At 35.5% G+C, this 17,301-nt stretch overlaps 1 protein-coding gene across 3 annotated transcripts in view; it reads right to left on the minus strand.

The window, feature by feature from the left end:
* The window catches only part of LOC131168228 (peptidyl-prolyl cis-trans isomerase PASTICCINO1), a 59,505-nt gene that overhangs the window by 20,240 nt on the left and 21,964 nt on the right, over nucleotides 1–17,301 (minus strand). For all 3 annotated transcript variants that reach the window (XM_058127526.1, XM_058127525.1, XM_058127527.1), the window contains exons 8-14: nucleotides 10,209–10,267; nucleotides 10,030–10,114; nucleotides 9,654–9,809; nucleotides 9,429–9,486; nucleotides 817–965; nucleotides 407–504; nucleotides 136–205 (exon numbers count right to left, since the gene is read on the minus strand). In XM_058127526.1, coding sequence (XP_057983509.1) covers nucleotides 136–205; nucleotides 407–504; nucleotides 817–965; nucleotides 9,429–9,486; nucleotides 9,654–9,809; nucleotides 10,030–10,114; nucleotides 10,209–10,267 — 675 coding nt within the window. The remainder of the gene's footprint in view (nucleotides 1–135; nucleotides 206–406; nucleotides 505–816; nucleotides 966–9,428; nucleotides 9,487–9,653; nucleotides 9,810–10,029; nucleotides 10,115–10,208; nucleotides 10,268–17,301) is intronic.

Consider the following 17,301-nt stretch of genomic DNA (forward strand, 5'->3'; position numbering starts at 1 on the left):
TGGATTCCCAAAAATGTCGGAAATAACAAGCACATCAAACTTAAGGGACCTGTAGCTACAGAGATGATGACCACATGCACTATGCAGGAAAATCAAAATAAATAAACTTTTCTCTGTAGATGTCAAGATGATTACCTTTGGCATCTCAAAGTCAACAAGCTCAATTTCCCATTGAATATGAGCACCTTCAGGAACATTACTTGGCCTAAGGAAATGCGAGCGTGTGCCAGGGGTACCAGAGAAATGATTCAAAAACAACAAAAAAAAAGAAAAAAAAGGGAAAAGACAGTTATTTTGATAATGCTGATGATCGAAAGCTCTATTCAATGAATCCAGGTACTGACCACATGTAGATTAGCATATAAAGATATATATTACGGAGGTCAGCTAGGATGCAAAAGCTAACCTTGGAAACTTGTCATATGCATAATCAGGAGGGCATGTTACAAGAGCTCTCTCTCCAGGAAGCATCAAACGAACACACATTTCAAACCCCTCAGGGACCTAACACAAAAAATCCCAAATTTGTTGGTGCATATAGCCACAGTTGTCATACTTGCAAGCTCACAAGCAAAGTTTTAATCATTAACTAGAGTCAATTAGAAATATCCAATCACAAACAAAGTTCTTGTTAGGGCCATGGATGATTGGTACACTGATGCGTCAATCAGTTCAAAATCCTGAGCTATTCAAATACTTAAAATTTTAAAAATTAATAAATAAAACCACCCATAAGCTGGCATAAAATTACAGACTGCAAATATACATTAAATTATTAAAACGAAGAAAAAAAATTAAAATAAATAATTAACTCACAAGCCCCTCTCCAGAACTGAACTCCAAAGGTTGACCATTGTTATTGATTTGCGTATCATAGAAGACTGTTTTTTCATCATTAAGTAGCATGCCCTTGTAGTGGACGTGCAGCAGACTATCTTGAAGGGGGCAATCCATAGGAAACTCACCTAATAATCCCCAGCAATTAATAAAATCACACAACATTAAATGCACATAATAAAGGGAGATGTTAAAGCAAAGCAATATATTAAGCAGAAAAACATCACTGCTTATACAAAGAACAGCTGCTTAGGGAACAGTTGGTGTAAAAAGAAGATAAAACAGATGCAAGCATTAGAACTAATAGTGTGAAAGGCAAACACTGCAGAGTATGCACACTTTGAAAGGAATATGATCAGAAAAAAATGTTGATGGTGGTGGATCTTCAAACTCAAGATTCTGCTGGATGAACCGGATTTACATCAGACTGACTCTGCAGAAAACAAAATCCGGCTTGATGGTGGTAAATCTAAGGTTAAGATAATGAAAGGCCAGAGGGAATTAGAAAATTTGAAATGCTCAATGAATTATGAAGGGAAGGGCTCGAAGAGGGGTTTCTTGGTTAATTTTAGTTTCCCATTTTTTTATTTTTTATCTCTTAAGTTTTTGTTGCTTTTATTCTTTCCTTTTTTTTTTTTTAGTTTTTTCATTGAAGATTTCGTATCATTGCCTAGTGTGTATATTCTCTCTCTTTTAACATATCTTATTTTGTTAGTTTGTATACTCTCTCTCTTTCAACATATCTTCTTTTGTCATCAAAAAATAAATAAACAAATAAGATCAGAAAAAATGCTACTTTGCTAATCATTGTCACATCATATCAACTGCCCTATTAGGTGTTCTCCCAAACAACTCAATTATACAGGAAATCACACAGCTTTCTTACTCTATGCTTCGAAAGAAAACTATTTCCACTATAAAGGTGGGGAGAAAGGCATTCTATTAAACAGCTTTAATCAGAGCAATGGCATTCTCCAATACCCATTTCTTGGTCATTATCAAATTCCTTTTGCCTCATAGGAAAATATAAACTATGTAAAGGACTTGGCTGCAGACAGGAAGTAGAAATTCCCAATCTGACATGGATGTCTTCTTTAACAGGCCTAATATTCAAGTCCACTCGATCATAATAAGAGGAAAGAGGTTAAAATTTCTTATCAATCGACAACTAAGTTCTAATATTTGAACATTAGAGAGAATCTCATTTTATAGTTCTCACATACTCTTGTATTTACTATGTATACATGGGCTGACTTCCTCCAAGGGGAGTAAAGCCTGTATTGTGCACAAGTAATGGATATTCCGGAGAAGCCCTAGAGAGGAGAACCAGGCAATGTCATGGAAGTTGAGCATGAGGGGTGGCTCAACTTAGAGGGATTCCAAAATTAGGTGGTAAGGGAAAGGATTTTTGAGAGAGAGAGAGAGAATGATAGAGAACCACCAATGGAGAACTTTAGATGTTTATATTGTAGCTAGGGTTTTTTATATTTTAGTTTGGTAAAACTCTTGTTATTTTTTAAGTTTAGTTAATTTAGGTTTATTTTGTGTACTTAAGTACTAGTAGGTTATTTTGTAATTCCTTCTTTGTTGAGGCTTTTATGTAAATATGTGTTCATAGTGATGGGTATAAGTGCTGGACATGCAAGTTGATGCACAATTATCATTTCAAATCTGAACTGCTGCCTTTTCCCTCTCTCTGTCTCTTTCCCTTCAAGCTTTTCTAATTAGAAAAATCGTCCCTTAAGTTCAGGAAACTAGCTCACTCTGTTCACTATTTGCCTACATTGTCAGCTGCCCGTCCCTCATCACATATGCTATGCCTAAGTACAAACCGCTCATCCACTTTAGCATCTTCATTTTGGCAATTACTTTTGGATATGTTGTTTCTTAATTGCCCAAAATTCTGATCATATAAGATAGGCCGTCTCATAGCCATCCTATAACCTTTCCTTTCAATTTTAAGAGTATTCTATGATCACAGAAGAAGCTTGAAGCACCTCTCCATTAACTTGTTTTTAACTCTATTGATTACATCTTTGATTTCTTGTTCAGTTCACATAATAAATCCAAGATGCTGGAATCTAATCTACTAGTGCTATTAATTTCCTGACAATCAAGCTTAATCTTGTCCCTGACATTCCTACTATCCTGCCTTAATTCTACTTATCCTGTCTTGATTGTGGTCAAGAACAATAACTCACAAAGTAGGTGGGTTAGTTTTTCTAGAAAGACTCTGCTTTGGTTTGCTGATGGAATATCTACTTTCAGTCACACGCAAAGGGGGTTTCGATCGATTCGATTGTGTATCACAAAGCTCTAGATGATGATTAGGTGGACGAAGGTAGGAAAGTTTTTTGAGTTAGGGTTGGGATGGAAAGGGAAGAAGTTTTCAGTCTTTATTCCTCAGGGTGCAAAAGGTGAAGGTTGGCAAAGCTTCACAAGTGCTTTTTGCGAGTTAGCAAATGGTTTTCTTGAGGAAACAGGGAGTGTTGGTGCAGATAACTCTTCACAACACAGATCATGGAGTCAGGTGGTGTTGGAAGGCAAACATTGTGACCATGATGGATGCGGTAGTAAAGCCTATTCCATAAAGCAGGGTCTGAAGGTTGGGAAATAAGAGTTGTGCTGTTGGTGTGGAGACGACTTGCATCAGTCGTCTTCGACTGACAGGAGCGAGAAGGAAACTAGGGTTTGCAATAAAGCATAAACGATTAGAGTGGCAGCTAGGGCTGCATTCAGGAGGAGGCAATGAAGAGATTTGGGTCAGGATACATGTGTCTCATTTTGGACCTGGCCTAGGTAATTGAAAAGGGCTCTTTATTTTTTAACTAAATTGGGCCAATTATTTGAAAAGGCCCAGTGTTTAGGAGATGTTGATACAGGCCTCAATTTGGATCAAAAGGGAGGTTTTCCTCATATGGGCTTCTCACAAAAGGGTCTTGGCGATAAGCAGACATGATTCAGAAATTAAGGTTTTTAGTACAGCTATGTTGGCTCCAGATGATAGACAGAAACAAAGTATTGCTCCTACTTTTCAGAAGATGAAGTACTGGGATGGAGGAAGTTATACCCTTTGGTAATGGAACTCTTATTCAACATCCAGTTAATATATACATTATTCAGCCTGCAGGTATTAAGAATATGAATCGAAATGATCAAGAGCCGAAGGAAGTACAGGATGTTAGAAGACCAGATTCAGTTCAAGAATGTGGTGATGAATATGTGTTTAGTCCCATTGAGTTTTTAGAAGGTGGTACGAAAAAGAGTGAAAAAGAAGCATGTTTGTGGGAGAAATCGGTTGATTGTCATATTTATACTGACAAATTTGAAGGTAATAAGGATTATGCTCGTCGAAAGGCGACTTGTTTGGGTGCTGAAATGAAAAAAGATATTCGAAGATAGAGAGAAAATATTATTGGGTCTATGACAAAGGTATTAAGGTGAGATTCTAAAGAAGAGTTTATAATTATAGAAGTTCCTCAAGTTGAGAAGAATGTCGGAGGTTCTAATGAGACAAGAAAGGCAAGGAGGTAAAGAAATGGGGGGATTTTTCCCTAAAATTTTCCATTAATCTTCTTAAAGATATACAGCTTCTATAGTTGATATCCAAGGAGCCAAATTAAATTTCTTAAGATTCATTTCTAACCTTAGTCTTTGTTTAATTAGACTTTCCCCAGTTTCATTGTATAACTCATAAGTTTAATTCCATGATAGATATTACAATTTTGAATATCTCTTCTATTTTTCTATATAGCTATTAAAGTGTTTTCGTCAATTCATCCAGCATTTTCTTAGCTCTTATAATTGAGTTAAAGAAATTAGCAAACCAAATAACTTTGTTAGCTAACCAAATAATTCTGTTATCTCCTATGCATTTCCAAACTTCAATTGGGATGCCATCAATTCTACCTTTTCCATTATTCTTTTTTTTTTTTTAATGTAAACTTCTTTTCATTCACTCTAATTTGTAAATAAATCTCAATTTTTTACCGTTCCTCTTCATTCGTCAATTCTTTTTGTCTTCGTGATTTTTTGGACATCTTGATCCTAACACCAATTCTCTTTACTAGCCAAGAATCTTGATTTCACCTAAAGTCTACTTTGCTACCTTTTTAGTAGACCTAGCTATCCTACTCCAAAGAGTGTTTGTGTGTGCTATCTCCTATCGTCTAGTAACCATCTTTGATCATTTTATCTTTAAATTTTATTATATTTTCTTCTTTAAATTCCACCAGCTATTTCTCTTGCGTTGATTTATAGTACCCTTTCTCTCCCTACGAATATCTAACACTAAAACTCTATGTTGTGTAAGTAAACTTTCTCCTAGGACAACTTTATAATTCTTACACGATAAACGATCTATCCTCCCAAATAAGAAAAAACCTATTGACTTTTATTTTGTCCACTCCTTAAGGTTATTAAGTGTTCTTCTCTTTTCTTAAAGTATGAATTCATTGCAATAAGAACATATAACATGACAAAGTCCAAGATCATATCACAAACTCATTTTTATCCCCACATCCAAATCCTCCATGTATCCTCTCATGACCTTTATTATCCTTTCAAAGGTTTCCATTCAAATCAATTACTATATTTCTATCATGGATATCCAAAAACAACACAAAGCCTTAAGTCCCACTAGGTAGGAGCAGCAATGTGAATCTTTTTCGCCAATTCACCCGATTAAGAGCGTTTTCCTCTATTAGATTAAGGGTAATAAATCCTTCCTCAATACCTCATTCCAAGTTATTTTAAACCTACCTCTACCCCTTTTCATGTCAGAAACAATAACTAACTCACTCCTACTCACAAGCATTCTACTAGGCCTGCATTTCAAACACCCAAACCATCTAAGTTGCCCCTCCCTTATCTTGTCTTTGATTGGTGTAATGCTTAAATTGTTGTGTATATGCTCATTTTTAACTCTACATTTTAATGTTATACCACTCATCCACCTTAATATTCGCATTTTTCAGAAACTTTTACTTTTTGTACGTGTTTCTTAGCTACCCAACATTTTGAACCATAAAGCATACCCAGCCTTATAGTCATCTTATAAAGCTTTCTTACTTTATCTTTTAATGTTATACCACTCGTCCACCTTAATATTCGCATTTCAAAAACGTTTACTTTTTGTACGTGTTGTTTCTCAGTTACCCAACATTTTGAACCATAAAGCATACCCAACCTTCTAGTCATCTTATAAAACTTTCCTTTTAATTTATGGGTATTCTATAATCACACAACACACCTGACACACTCCTCCATTTTACCCAACCTGTTTTAATTCTATGTATTACATCTTCTTCAATTCCCCCATCTGCTTACACAATCTCTTGATTGTCAAGTTTAATCTTCTCTCCACTACTACCCCTTACAATACTGAAATTACATTTCATATATTCTATCTTATTCCTACTTATCCTACACCCTTTAGACTAAAATGTGGCTCTCCAAAGATCTAACTTAAATTTCACTCTGCTCCTACTATCATCAATCTACATGATATCATCTAATGCTACTTACTACTCTATCATATATATGATATATCCTTAATGACCTCAGCATATCTACTGGATACCTCGTTTTCTAATACCCACCAAAGAACTTCTCTGGGTAATCTATTATATACTTTCTCTAGGTCAATAAAACTATATGAAAGTCGCTCTTCTTTTCACTAAACTTTTCCATTAAACTTTTTAAAAGATGAATAGCTTCTGTTGATCTCCCAAGCTTAAAACCAAATTGATTTTCTGAAATCCTCATTTCTAGTATTATTCTACGTTCAATCACCCTTTCCCATAATTTCATCATATGACTCATAATCTTAATTCTACGATAGTTATTACAATTTTGAATATCGACTTTGTTTTTGTATAAAGGTACTAATGTACTTTTCCTCCATTCTTCTGTCATTTTCTTGGTTTTTATAATAGTGTTGAATAGATTAGCTAACCAAATATTTCCTTTATCGCCTAAACATTTTCAAACTTCAATTGGCATTTTATCTAGTCCTATAGATTTCCCACTTTTCATCTTTTTTAATGTCATCTTAACTTCAAGAACTCTAATTTTACGAATAAATCTCCTATTTTTAGTCTTCTCCTCATTTGTCACATCCAAGTTCAATCTTTCATTTTGGTTTTCATTAAACAACTTATCAAAGTATCTTAGCCACCCATCTTTTATGACTTTTTCTCTAATTAAGACATTATCATTCATATCCTTAATACAAGTTACATCACCTAAATCTTCGCATTTTCTTTCTCTAGCTCTCAGAAGTTTATAAATATCTTTTTCTCCTTTTATTGTATCTGTTCTAGTATACAATGTATCATAAAATCTATGTTTAGCTTCACTAATACTCTTTTATGCACTTTTTCTCCTTTTATATTTTTGAAGATTTTCTATATTTCTACAATTTGCCATATTTTATACCAAATTCTTTTTGTCTTAATGGCTTTTTGGAATTTTTTATCCCACCGCCAACTTTCTTTACTACCCGAATATCTTCCTTTGGACTCACCTAAACCTCTTTTGCTATCATTACGATAGAATTAGCCATTTTATTTCAAACAGTATTTGCATCCACCTTACCCCTACTAATCCAATCACACTCTTCGATCATTTTATCTTTAAATTTTACTATATTATCTCCCTTCAAGCTCCACCATCTAGACCGCTTCTCTTGATTTATGTTACTCTTTCTGTTTCATTTTTTAATATGTATATCTAATACTAGGACTATGTTGGGTAACCAAACTTTCGACTTGAATAACTTTACAATCCTTACAAGATAGACGATCCTCGTTCCTAGTTAAGAAGAAATCTATTTGGCTTTTATTATGCCCACTTTTGAATGTTATTAAGTGTTCTTCTCTTTTTATAAAGCAAGTAATCAATACAACTAAATCACGAGAGATGGCAAAATCTAAGATTGTATCACCAGCCTCATTTTTTTATCTCCATATCCATGACATCCATGTATCCTCTCATAGCCTATATTATCCTTTCCAAGATGTCCACTCAAATCAGCTCCTATGAATGTGTTTTCAGACATTGGTATCCCTTATACAATACTATCCATATCTTCCCAAAATTGTCTTTTAAGATTTTCTACTAAGTCTATTTGGGAGCATACGCACCAATGATGTTCACTATCTCCAGGCCTAAAGCTATTCTAATTTTAACTATTTTATTCCCTATTATTTTAGCATCTACTAGATTATCTTTTTGGACTTTGTCTATGATAATTCCCACCCCATTTTTATTTTTCTCTTTACCAATGTACCAAAGTTTCAATCCTGATCTTTGAATTTCTCTAGATTTCTCTCCTACCCATTTCAACTCTTGAAAGCAGATTAAGTTATTTTCCTTCTAAACATTATTTCCATTCTTTCCATACTTATGCCCATAAGGGTCCCCATATTCCAAGTTGCTAATCTAATTTTAGTTTCTTGTGCTAACTTATTAGCCCTCTCCCTTCTATATTAATCCAGTCTATTCCTTTGACTCAGTGAATTTGGTAAGAATTCATGATTATAAGATTTGACAAAGTTTCACACTGGCTATTAGCTACCTAACACAACCCAGCTCCTTTATCCAGGCTTGGGACCGGCTATGTGTACAAAGACAATTTGTGTTACATAGGTGAAGTACAAGTTTGAGTATTTTTTTTTTTTTTTCAAAGAAAACTTATTTCACATAAACAATATTCTATCACAGATATCTCTTTTATAATATCATCTATATCTTCCCAAAATTGTCTTTTAATGTTTTCTGCTAAGTCTATTTTGAGGAGTATAAGCACTATGACATATATTATCTCGTCCTAAGACTATCTTGATTTTTATGATTCTATCTCCTACTCTTTTAACATCTACCAGACTATCTTTTAAGCCTTTGTCTACAATTGATTCCTATCCCACTCCAGTGTTTTTCTTTCTAGTGTACCAAAGTTCAAATCCTAATTTTTCAATTTTCTCTAGCATTCTCCCCTACCTACTTAGTTTGTTGTTGGCTGATTATGTTAATTTTTCTTCTAATCATTGTGTCTATCTCCAAGATTTTCCTCGTAAGTGTCCCTATATTCCAAGTTGCTAATCTAACCCTATTATTTTGAACTAACTTCTCAACCTGCCCACATCCATAATGATGAGAGAATCCTTACAAATTTGACACCACACTGCCAACACAACACATCGCTTTGAGGGCGACAACCTAGGCCATCCTTGCCTTATTTTTCACCACACATGATGGTACAAGTGCAACACGTCACTCATAGGAGGCCCCCTAATGAATAATCAATAAGGATTCATATCATCAAGAGCTACAAGTTTTAAATGTCAGCAATCCTCCTCCTTAACCAGGCTTGACATAGGCTGTGTGAAAAGAATTAGAACATTGAGTGGAATTTTACACATAAAAACCAAAAGATTTTATGAGACATTCTCAGTGACAATATTGCTATATTGTCATTTTACAGCTTGTTAAAAATCAAATGATAACCAGAAAGATAATGAAAATTATTAGAATCTAGGAAAACAATATATTGAATCTAGCAAAGTTCGAATTCAAAACTAAATTGGCACCTCTTCCATCATGGATGCGGCGTTTTATTAGGCGCCCATCACCCAGTACATCCCGGACCTGCCAATAAGAAACCAAAAATACTGATCAGACAATAAACTTTCTTCTGACAATTTTAACAAATAAAATACTCGCTAACTAACAAAATCATGTGGTTAACAATATGAGAGTTGACACCAGAATAAAAACCAAACAACTACAATTAGCAGCAAAGGAATCATGCAAACCTGAATAAAATGGACAAGCTCCACTTCAAAATGAACTTCTTCAGCTCCTATGGCACGCATGAAAGGAGACTGAGTTAAGTACTGACTGGTAATATACAATACTGCCCTCTCTCCTCGTGCCATTGTTCCTATTCCCATCTCAAGACCTTTAGGCACCTAGTGGTTATAATATGACCAATCACAAACATAAATATTGAAAAGAGTAGAATCCGTGATTGTGCATTAATATGTAGCATCTTACACAGTAAAACCTAGTGGATCAATCAAACTTTTCTACTGAACTAAGAAATTCCAATGATGCCCAAGTGTCTTAAACTCAATCAATCAGCATGATATCATAAACTAAAATGTGGCCACAAAAGAATAGGTTACCAACCTCAGATTTCCCAAATGTAAAGAAAAATGGTTCTCTCTGGGTGTGCGACAAAATCAATTTTCCATCACCTGCCTTCGCAGAAATCCTAGAAATAGCCATATATTATGTAAATATTAAAGAAAATTCAGCAATACAATTTAACAACACTAACAGGCAGCTGTGGAGAGGACAAGGGATACCTAGCTTTTACTTCATAAGGTTCCCTTGGCGATTCCCAGCCCTCTCCTCCAGTTATTACCTATTCAAGTAGAAGAAGCAAAAATTATGAGTTGGCATTCAAAATTGGGACAAACAAGCATTAAAAAATAATAGATTATTATAAAAATTATAAAAAAAATATTGAAAAAACTACAAAAAATTCATAATTGCAATCTCTACTTAATCAACTAAATCTAGTTTTGCCTAAGACACCATATGGCTTCAAAAATAATTGTCTTCCATTCTATGCATTCTCCTAATGCTTCTAGAGATTCTTCTCCAGTCATACTTTGTCATTCCTAGCATTTATTCTTCATGGCTTCAACATAATTATCTCCACTACTATAGCAAAATAACATTCAACAACATTACACACGCAAATGTCTTCAAACATCATGTTTGCTTCTATACTTACAGGTTTCCTCCTCTGAAGTTGAAGTCTGGGAATATTGCCAATTCCCAGCATTAGTTCCCTATTCCTAAGGGGAAATTTGATCATGGAGTCTTGTATGGCCCCAAGAATGAGATTCCCAGGAGCAGGATGCATGTCAGAGTACTTCTGTTTGGTTCATGTTATTATAAGACACTCTTGAGTCCAGACAAGATACCAACATTTGTCATTGGTTCAACATGACTTATGTGCCAGGTATCTTAGAATACCAGAACAAACTAACCTATGTATCTATAATACATGATAAATACACATATTTTCATAATATATAATGATAGTTTAAATTATGATAACATAATTAGTTACAATATCACACAATATTACACTATGATAACTAATATAACATTGCTATATATTTTCAATATTGCAAGAACTTATTTTTGTGAATATCATGACAACATGTCATAATAATATTTTATAACATAAAATAAATTATAATACTATTTTATGAATATAATAGCATAAAATATGTAATAATAATTAACTATATTATAATATAATATATTATTATAACACAATAATAATATTATTTCACATTTAAATATTAGTTCCATTTTTTATTACTTCCTTTTTTCACTAGCATGTGATACCAATGATCACAAAACCTCTAGTGCTCTTGTTTCTACCCTGGTAGTGCCTTGGTTCATGAAAATCAGAGTCATGGCTGTCACATGCCATGACAGGGAGGAGGTTGCAGATGTCACAGCCATGGCTGTCACATGCCGTGACTGGATAGGGGAAAAGGGTTTTTCCTTTTAATCTTGAGCATAATCCAATTCGTAAACAGTGGGTGAGGATTTCATTGGTAGCAACTGAAGAGGTGTTTGGCTCAGGTCATCCTACAGGATTCTGGAGAATGTGGTCTCACAAATATTAAATGTGCACATTTGGGAACCCTAATGCATGGGTATTCAATACCCATCTTTGGTAAATTTTAGAATCCCATGGGACAAAAATATCCATATCACTTATTGTTCTTGGACAAAATTGCCCCTCTTTGTAAACAACTAATAATAATAATAATAATAATAATAATATATTACTATTATTATAGTGATTGTTATTGTAAAAAGCACTTATAGTGATTGTTATAGTAAAAATAATTTTATAATAATGACTAGAATTAAAATTGGTTATCAACATTCAGAGTATTATATTATTTACTATTTTCTACTACTACTACTAACAACAACAACAATAACAACTACAGCAATAATAAAATCAGTGTATATTATTATTATTTTCATTTTTAAGTATTATAATTAAATAGTTGTTTTTTATGTTGTCGTGGTTGTTGCTATTAGTATTGCTGTCATTGTTGTTTTATTTTCTTTACTATGATTATTTTTAATAAAAGATATTATTAAATTTTATTACATAAATTATTATAAATAAATATATGTGTTCCAAGAATGCACATAATTTTTTCTTTTTGATAACAAAAGAAGATATTAATGGTAGAAGAAGATAAGGAATCGCAATATTATCAAGAGAAACTTGATAATTGGGAAGAGTTGGTTACAAGAAGTATCCTAAATTTAAATCAACCAATAGTAGAAAGAGATAGCCAGCTTGAAGAAATCAAGGCTTCACTTTCAGAAAACTAGTCAGATAATCCAAAGGCATTATGGTAGAAAGCCATGCTAGAAGTTGATATTGTGCTTAAAAGTCCCGATAAAGCAATATGAAGTAGAGGGATAATTTATCCAAACCAAATGATAAAGGAATTTGAGAAACAATTTCCGGAGTTATTAAATTTGGGTTTAATTAGGCACAGTAATAGTGAGCACAGGAGTGCTACATTTATGGTAACCAATCATGCCGAGCAGGTGAGAGGTATAGCTAGAATGGTGATAGATTATAGAGATCTAAATAGAGAGACAAAAGATGATGGGTATAATCTACCTAATCAAGAATCTCTTAGGATTAGAATCCGTAGGGAAAAACCCACGATCTATTCAAAGTTTGATCTCAAATCAGGAAACTAGCATATAAGGGTCAAGGAAGGAGCAGTAGCTCTAACAACCTTCACAACTACAATCAGACTTTTTGAATGGCTAGTCATGCCATATGGATTGAAAAATGCTCCAGGAATTTTCCAAAGGAGAATGGATCGAGCTTTTGAAGGGATGACCAGATTTGTTGCAATTTACATCGATGATGTCTTAGTATTTAGTAAAAATATTAAGGATCATTATAAACATTTGAGGCAGGTGGCACAAGCGTTCAAAAACAAAGGAATGGTTCTTTCAGAAAGATTCCCATCTTTCGTGGGAATATGATTGCCTGCAGTGCACTTTAGCCGAGTGAACTTCAAGCATCTTTGTCAAAATCTCAAATTTTACCCCTTCATTTTCTCCCTCTTCCAACTACCCCCATTTTCTCCTTGATTTTCTAGCCTTTTCTCCTCATTTACCTTCCCCTAATGCTTTAGAATGGTTCAGGGTAGTCCGCGGCAGTCCTGGGTCGTTGCACAAAAATCAAGAGTTTTCCTATTTAATTAAGTTTTTATTCCCAAATTTTTGTAGCCCACTTGGAATTTATTTTGAATTTTTAACTTGTTTTTTCTGCATAAGTTTGAGATATTCTTTCAAATAAAAAATTCAACAAAATTAAAATAAAATAGATTGGGTGTATGGCCACACGCGCCCTCGCATGTGGCAACCATGCATAAGCACATGCATCCTACAAACCCATCTTCTTTGCCATCTCTAGTGTCATGGCCAAACTGTTGACATTTCTTCTCGCCACTATCCCCCTTTCTTGCCTTCACAACAATCCCCCTCTTTTCTCTCGTCATTCATGCCAATCCCCCTTTGCTCGCCGCCTTATTTCATGCCCCAATTCTCCCCTTTCACCCTACAAATAGCCTCCCATCTCAACACACAAGCAAGTTCATCTTGGCATTCATATCTGCCATCAGAGCCTATAAAGTTTCTACTATAATAAGGAGGTCCATGGACATCGTCACCATAGAACCCTATTGATGCTTCTGTGATCCCTTTGATGCATCAACACGTTCAGCAAGTTTGGCCATCTCCACAACCAAATTGTCGATTGTCTCAACCTACGCCTCTAGCACCTCAATCCTTCCAGTATTGATTCGCATGGGAACCAATGCAGCAACTAAATTCACATAGCAATTAACCAAGTTCTCATGCCAATTGTCAAGCCAAACACTTCACACCTTGTGAAGGACCGTGTGGCATTAGCTAAAGCATTCTTGCTTCACCAGTCAACCAAAGTATATTGCAGTTTACCACAAGAACACATTCACAGCAACTTAGTGAAAAGTATGCAAAAGAAATAAGATATCCATGAAAGCAAATGACAAACACACAATAAACATTGAATCAATGTAATCTATTAACTCCTCCATAAGCAACGTGTGTTTAGCGAGGGAGGCAAGTAGGCTAAACATGTTCAACAAATGTTAGTGAGTTTTACAAGACTGATGAACACTTACCCTCCTCTAAAGAATGTTACTTTAGCTTTGTCACTAGGAAACATCAAAATGCTCAAGGAGTCATACTCCCATCCTACAATAAGGCATTGACATAATTAACAAAAGCTATACTACTATTGACATGATGGTAACCCATCACATGCACACAAAACATGCGATCAAATGCAAGCATAATGCGCTAAACGAACTTGATTCAAGACATTGTCCCCCACTTATGCGGTCTATGTCCTCGTAGACTTTGACGCTAGGTATTATTCAACTTTGTCCACAAACAATTGCACGTCTTCCGTTGAAATCCAACTAATTTATTTGTCTCCAAGGTTTTTCCACTTCATTAAGAACTCATTCTCCCACTTCCTTGACAATATGAACTCTCTATCTGCAAGAATGACTCCGACTTCTCTTCCATCAAGTTGCACTGTGTTCAATGGTTCTCTAGTTGGATCTTCACTATCAGCGAGTAATGGCTTCAAGCAGCTAATGTAAAACACTAGATGCACTTTCATCCAGGTCAAAGCATCAACCTAGTAAGAGGCATTCAAACTTTAGCCAAGATGGAGACTAGTCCTTCGTACTTTCGAAGTGCCCTATCTAAACCCTAGAGTGACCTAAACTATTCAGGATGGAGCTTAACAAGCACTACCTCACCAACGTTGAAGTGCAATGGTCTTCTCCCTTGATCTGCCCACTTCTTCATCTGCTTGGAAGCTTTCTCCAAGAAAGCTCAGGCAATCTTCACATTCTATCTCCATTCTTTGGTGAAGATGTATTCTCTTGGACACTTTCATCTATACTACTCATCCACTATAAGAGATATTAGTGGTTGCTGGCCTATAACAAGCTTAAAAGAACTCGTGTTGGTTGTTAAGCTCTTTTGGGCATTGAAACAGAACTCTAGTAGCCCATTGAATCTCTCCTTCTATCCATCTGTTTGAGGGCATTGGGCAGTAGTTTGAAGAGATGAAGCTAAGAATCAAAGATTCTAAAGAGTTATGTCTAGAAGTTGCTTGTGAATCTTGAGTCTCGATCACTGACAATGTCTTAGGGAACACCCCAACCCTAACACTTCACAATGTGTAAGAAAAACAATTGTGTTGTCTCCTCTGCCAAACAGCTTTTTGATGTGGGTATGAAAGTACTGTACTTCAAAAAACTATCCATAACCACAAGTCTGGACACTGCATCTATGACTTTGGGCAGGTTGGTGATAAAGTCAAATGAGACACTCTCCTACAATCTCATTAGTACTTGGAGAGGCTCCAACAACCCTACAATCTTTGTCCACTCCACCTTGTGTTGCTAGTAGCTGAGACAAGTTCAGGTATACTCAACCACCTCATCACGCATGTGTGGCCAGTAATACCTCTGCTTCAACAATGCCAAAGTGCAATACCATCTTAGACGACCTATCCAAATGGTGTCATGACACTCTCTCGCAATGTCTTCTTTAAATCTGCAACTCGAGGCACAAAGAGTAGGTTACCATGTGTCATCAGCAATCCATTTTCTAACTAGAACTAGCGCACTTTGCCCTTTTCCACCAACTTCATAAGATTTTGGGCAACTGCATCTTTGGCTTGATTCTTTTTAATGCGCTCCTACATTGTCATAGTAACCTTACTGTCAAGTGTGTTACCATTTTTAAGGTCACAAGCTCAACCTTCCTACTCAATGCATCTACGACTTGGTTCATCCGCCCTACCTTGTGCTCAAATAAGAAATTAAAATTCCACCAAGAATTCTTGTCAATGACCCTGCTTGGCTAATAACCATGGTTCTGTAAAGAAGTGGCTAACAACCAAGTTATCTATTTTCATCACAAACTTCGACCCAAGTAGGTAATGCCACCACACACAAAGACGATGTATCACCACTAGCATCTCCTTCTCTTGAGTTGTGTACCTCCACTCAGCTTCATTAAGCTTACGACTCTTGTACACAACTAGATGCCCATCTTGTAACAAGACTCCACCACACACGAAGAAGATGTATCACCACTAGCATCTCCTTCTCTTGAGTTGTGTACCTCCATTCAGCTTCACTAAGCTTATGACTCTTGTACGCAATTGGATGCCCATCTTGTAACAAGACTCCCCCAAGAGCATAGTTTGATGCATTTATTTGTATCTCAAAAAGTTTCATGATATCCAGAAGAGCAAGTACGAAGTCTTGCACAATGACTTCCATCAAGCTGTCAAAGGCTACCTCGCACTTCACCCTTTACCATATTAGTCAACCACCTAACCTACCCCCCCCCCCCCTTCTTTTTACTTTATCCCTCCTCAACTTTTCTATTAGCAAATCCTTATCCTCAAACTCAAATGATGAGGACTCTTCACCATCTTTTGCATATTCAAAGTTAGCCTCATCCTAGCTCTTGGATTCCACAATTTCTATACCCTTCCTTTTATTCAGGATACCTGCCTCCATCATCTTATTTTTTGTGCGATCGAGCCTTCATCTAATCTATTCAATAATTGACAAGTTCATTGCATTTCCACTACTGCCACTGCTTTACCTTCTTTGAGTTTGATATTTTTTGTTTCTCTGAACTTCCCTTATCCTCTTTGTTCCCCTACTTCTTGTTCACCTAAATCTAATTCCTCCAATTGCACCATAGATGTCCTCGTGTATCTTTCTTCATATCCTGGTAAAAACGTTCTCCAGAAGAGGAGAGCTTACCCACTAGTCCAGAAAAAAGCCAGGATGCCTCCAATTCTAATTGTTCCCAACGCATTTGGCGATTCCGAATGGGCCTCGTCTAAGCTCAAATCCTCAAGCCCAATCTTCAAGACCTGGTTGTAAGTAGTTCTTCCATAAAAAAGCAAGGAAAACACTATTTTAGCCCTGAAAAATTAGACCCATATGATATATTCTTTCTAGCCCAATTATTTGCTCCATCCCTTCTGGCCTAATTGGAAACTCCGGTCCCCCTACAAGCTCCAGTTGTAGGAAAGGAAAGGGAAGACAATTGCCATGCTCGCAATCTCAAAGAAAGGAGTCATTGAGAGGAGGCAAGCTCAAATATTGTGTATATAGGAGTTTTTATTGTTTCATCTATTCAAAATATATATATACCTATTGAAACTTTACGAAGACTAATGATTTATGCTTTTTTTCCTACCTAGGTCACTTCAAGGTAAGCATGACCTTTAAA

Source organism: Malania oleifera, chromosome 11, assembly GCF_029873635.1.
Source record: "Malania oleifera isolate guangnan ecotype guangnan chromosome 11, ASM2987363v1, whole genome shotgun sequence".
Classification (NCBI taxonomy): Eukaryota; Viridiplantae; Streptophyta; class Magnoliopsida; order Santalales; family Ximeniaceae; genus Malania; species Malania oleifera.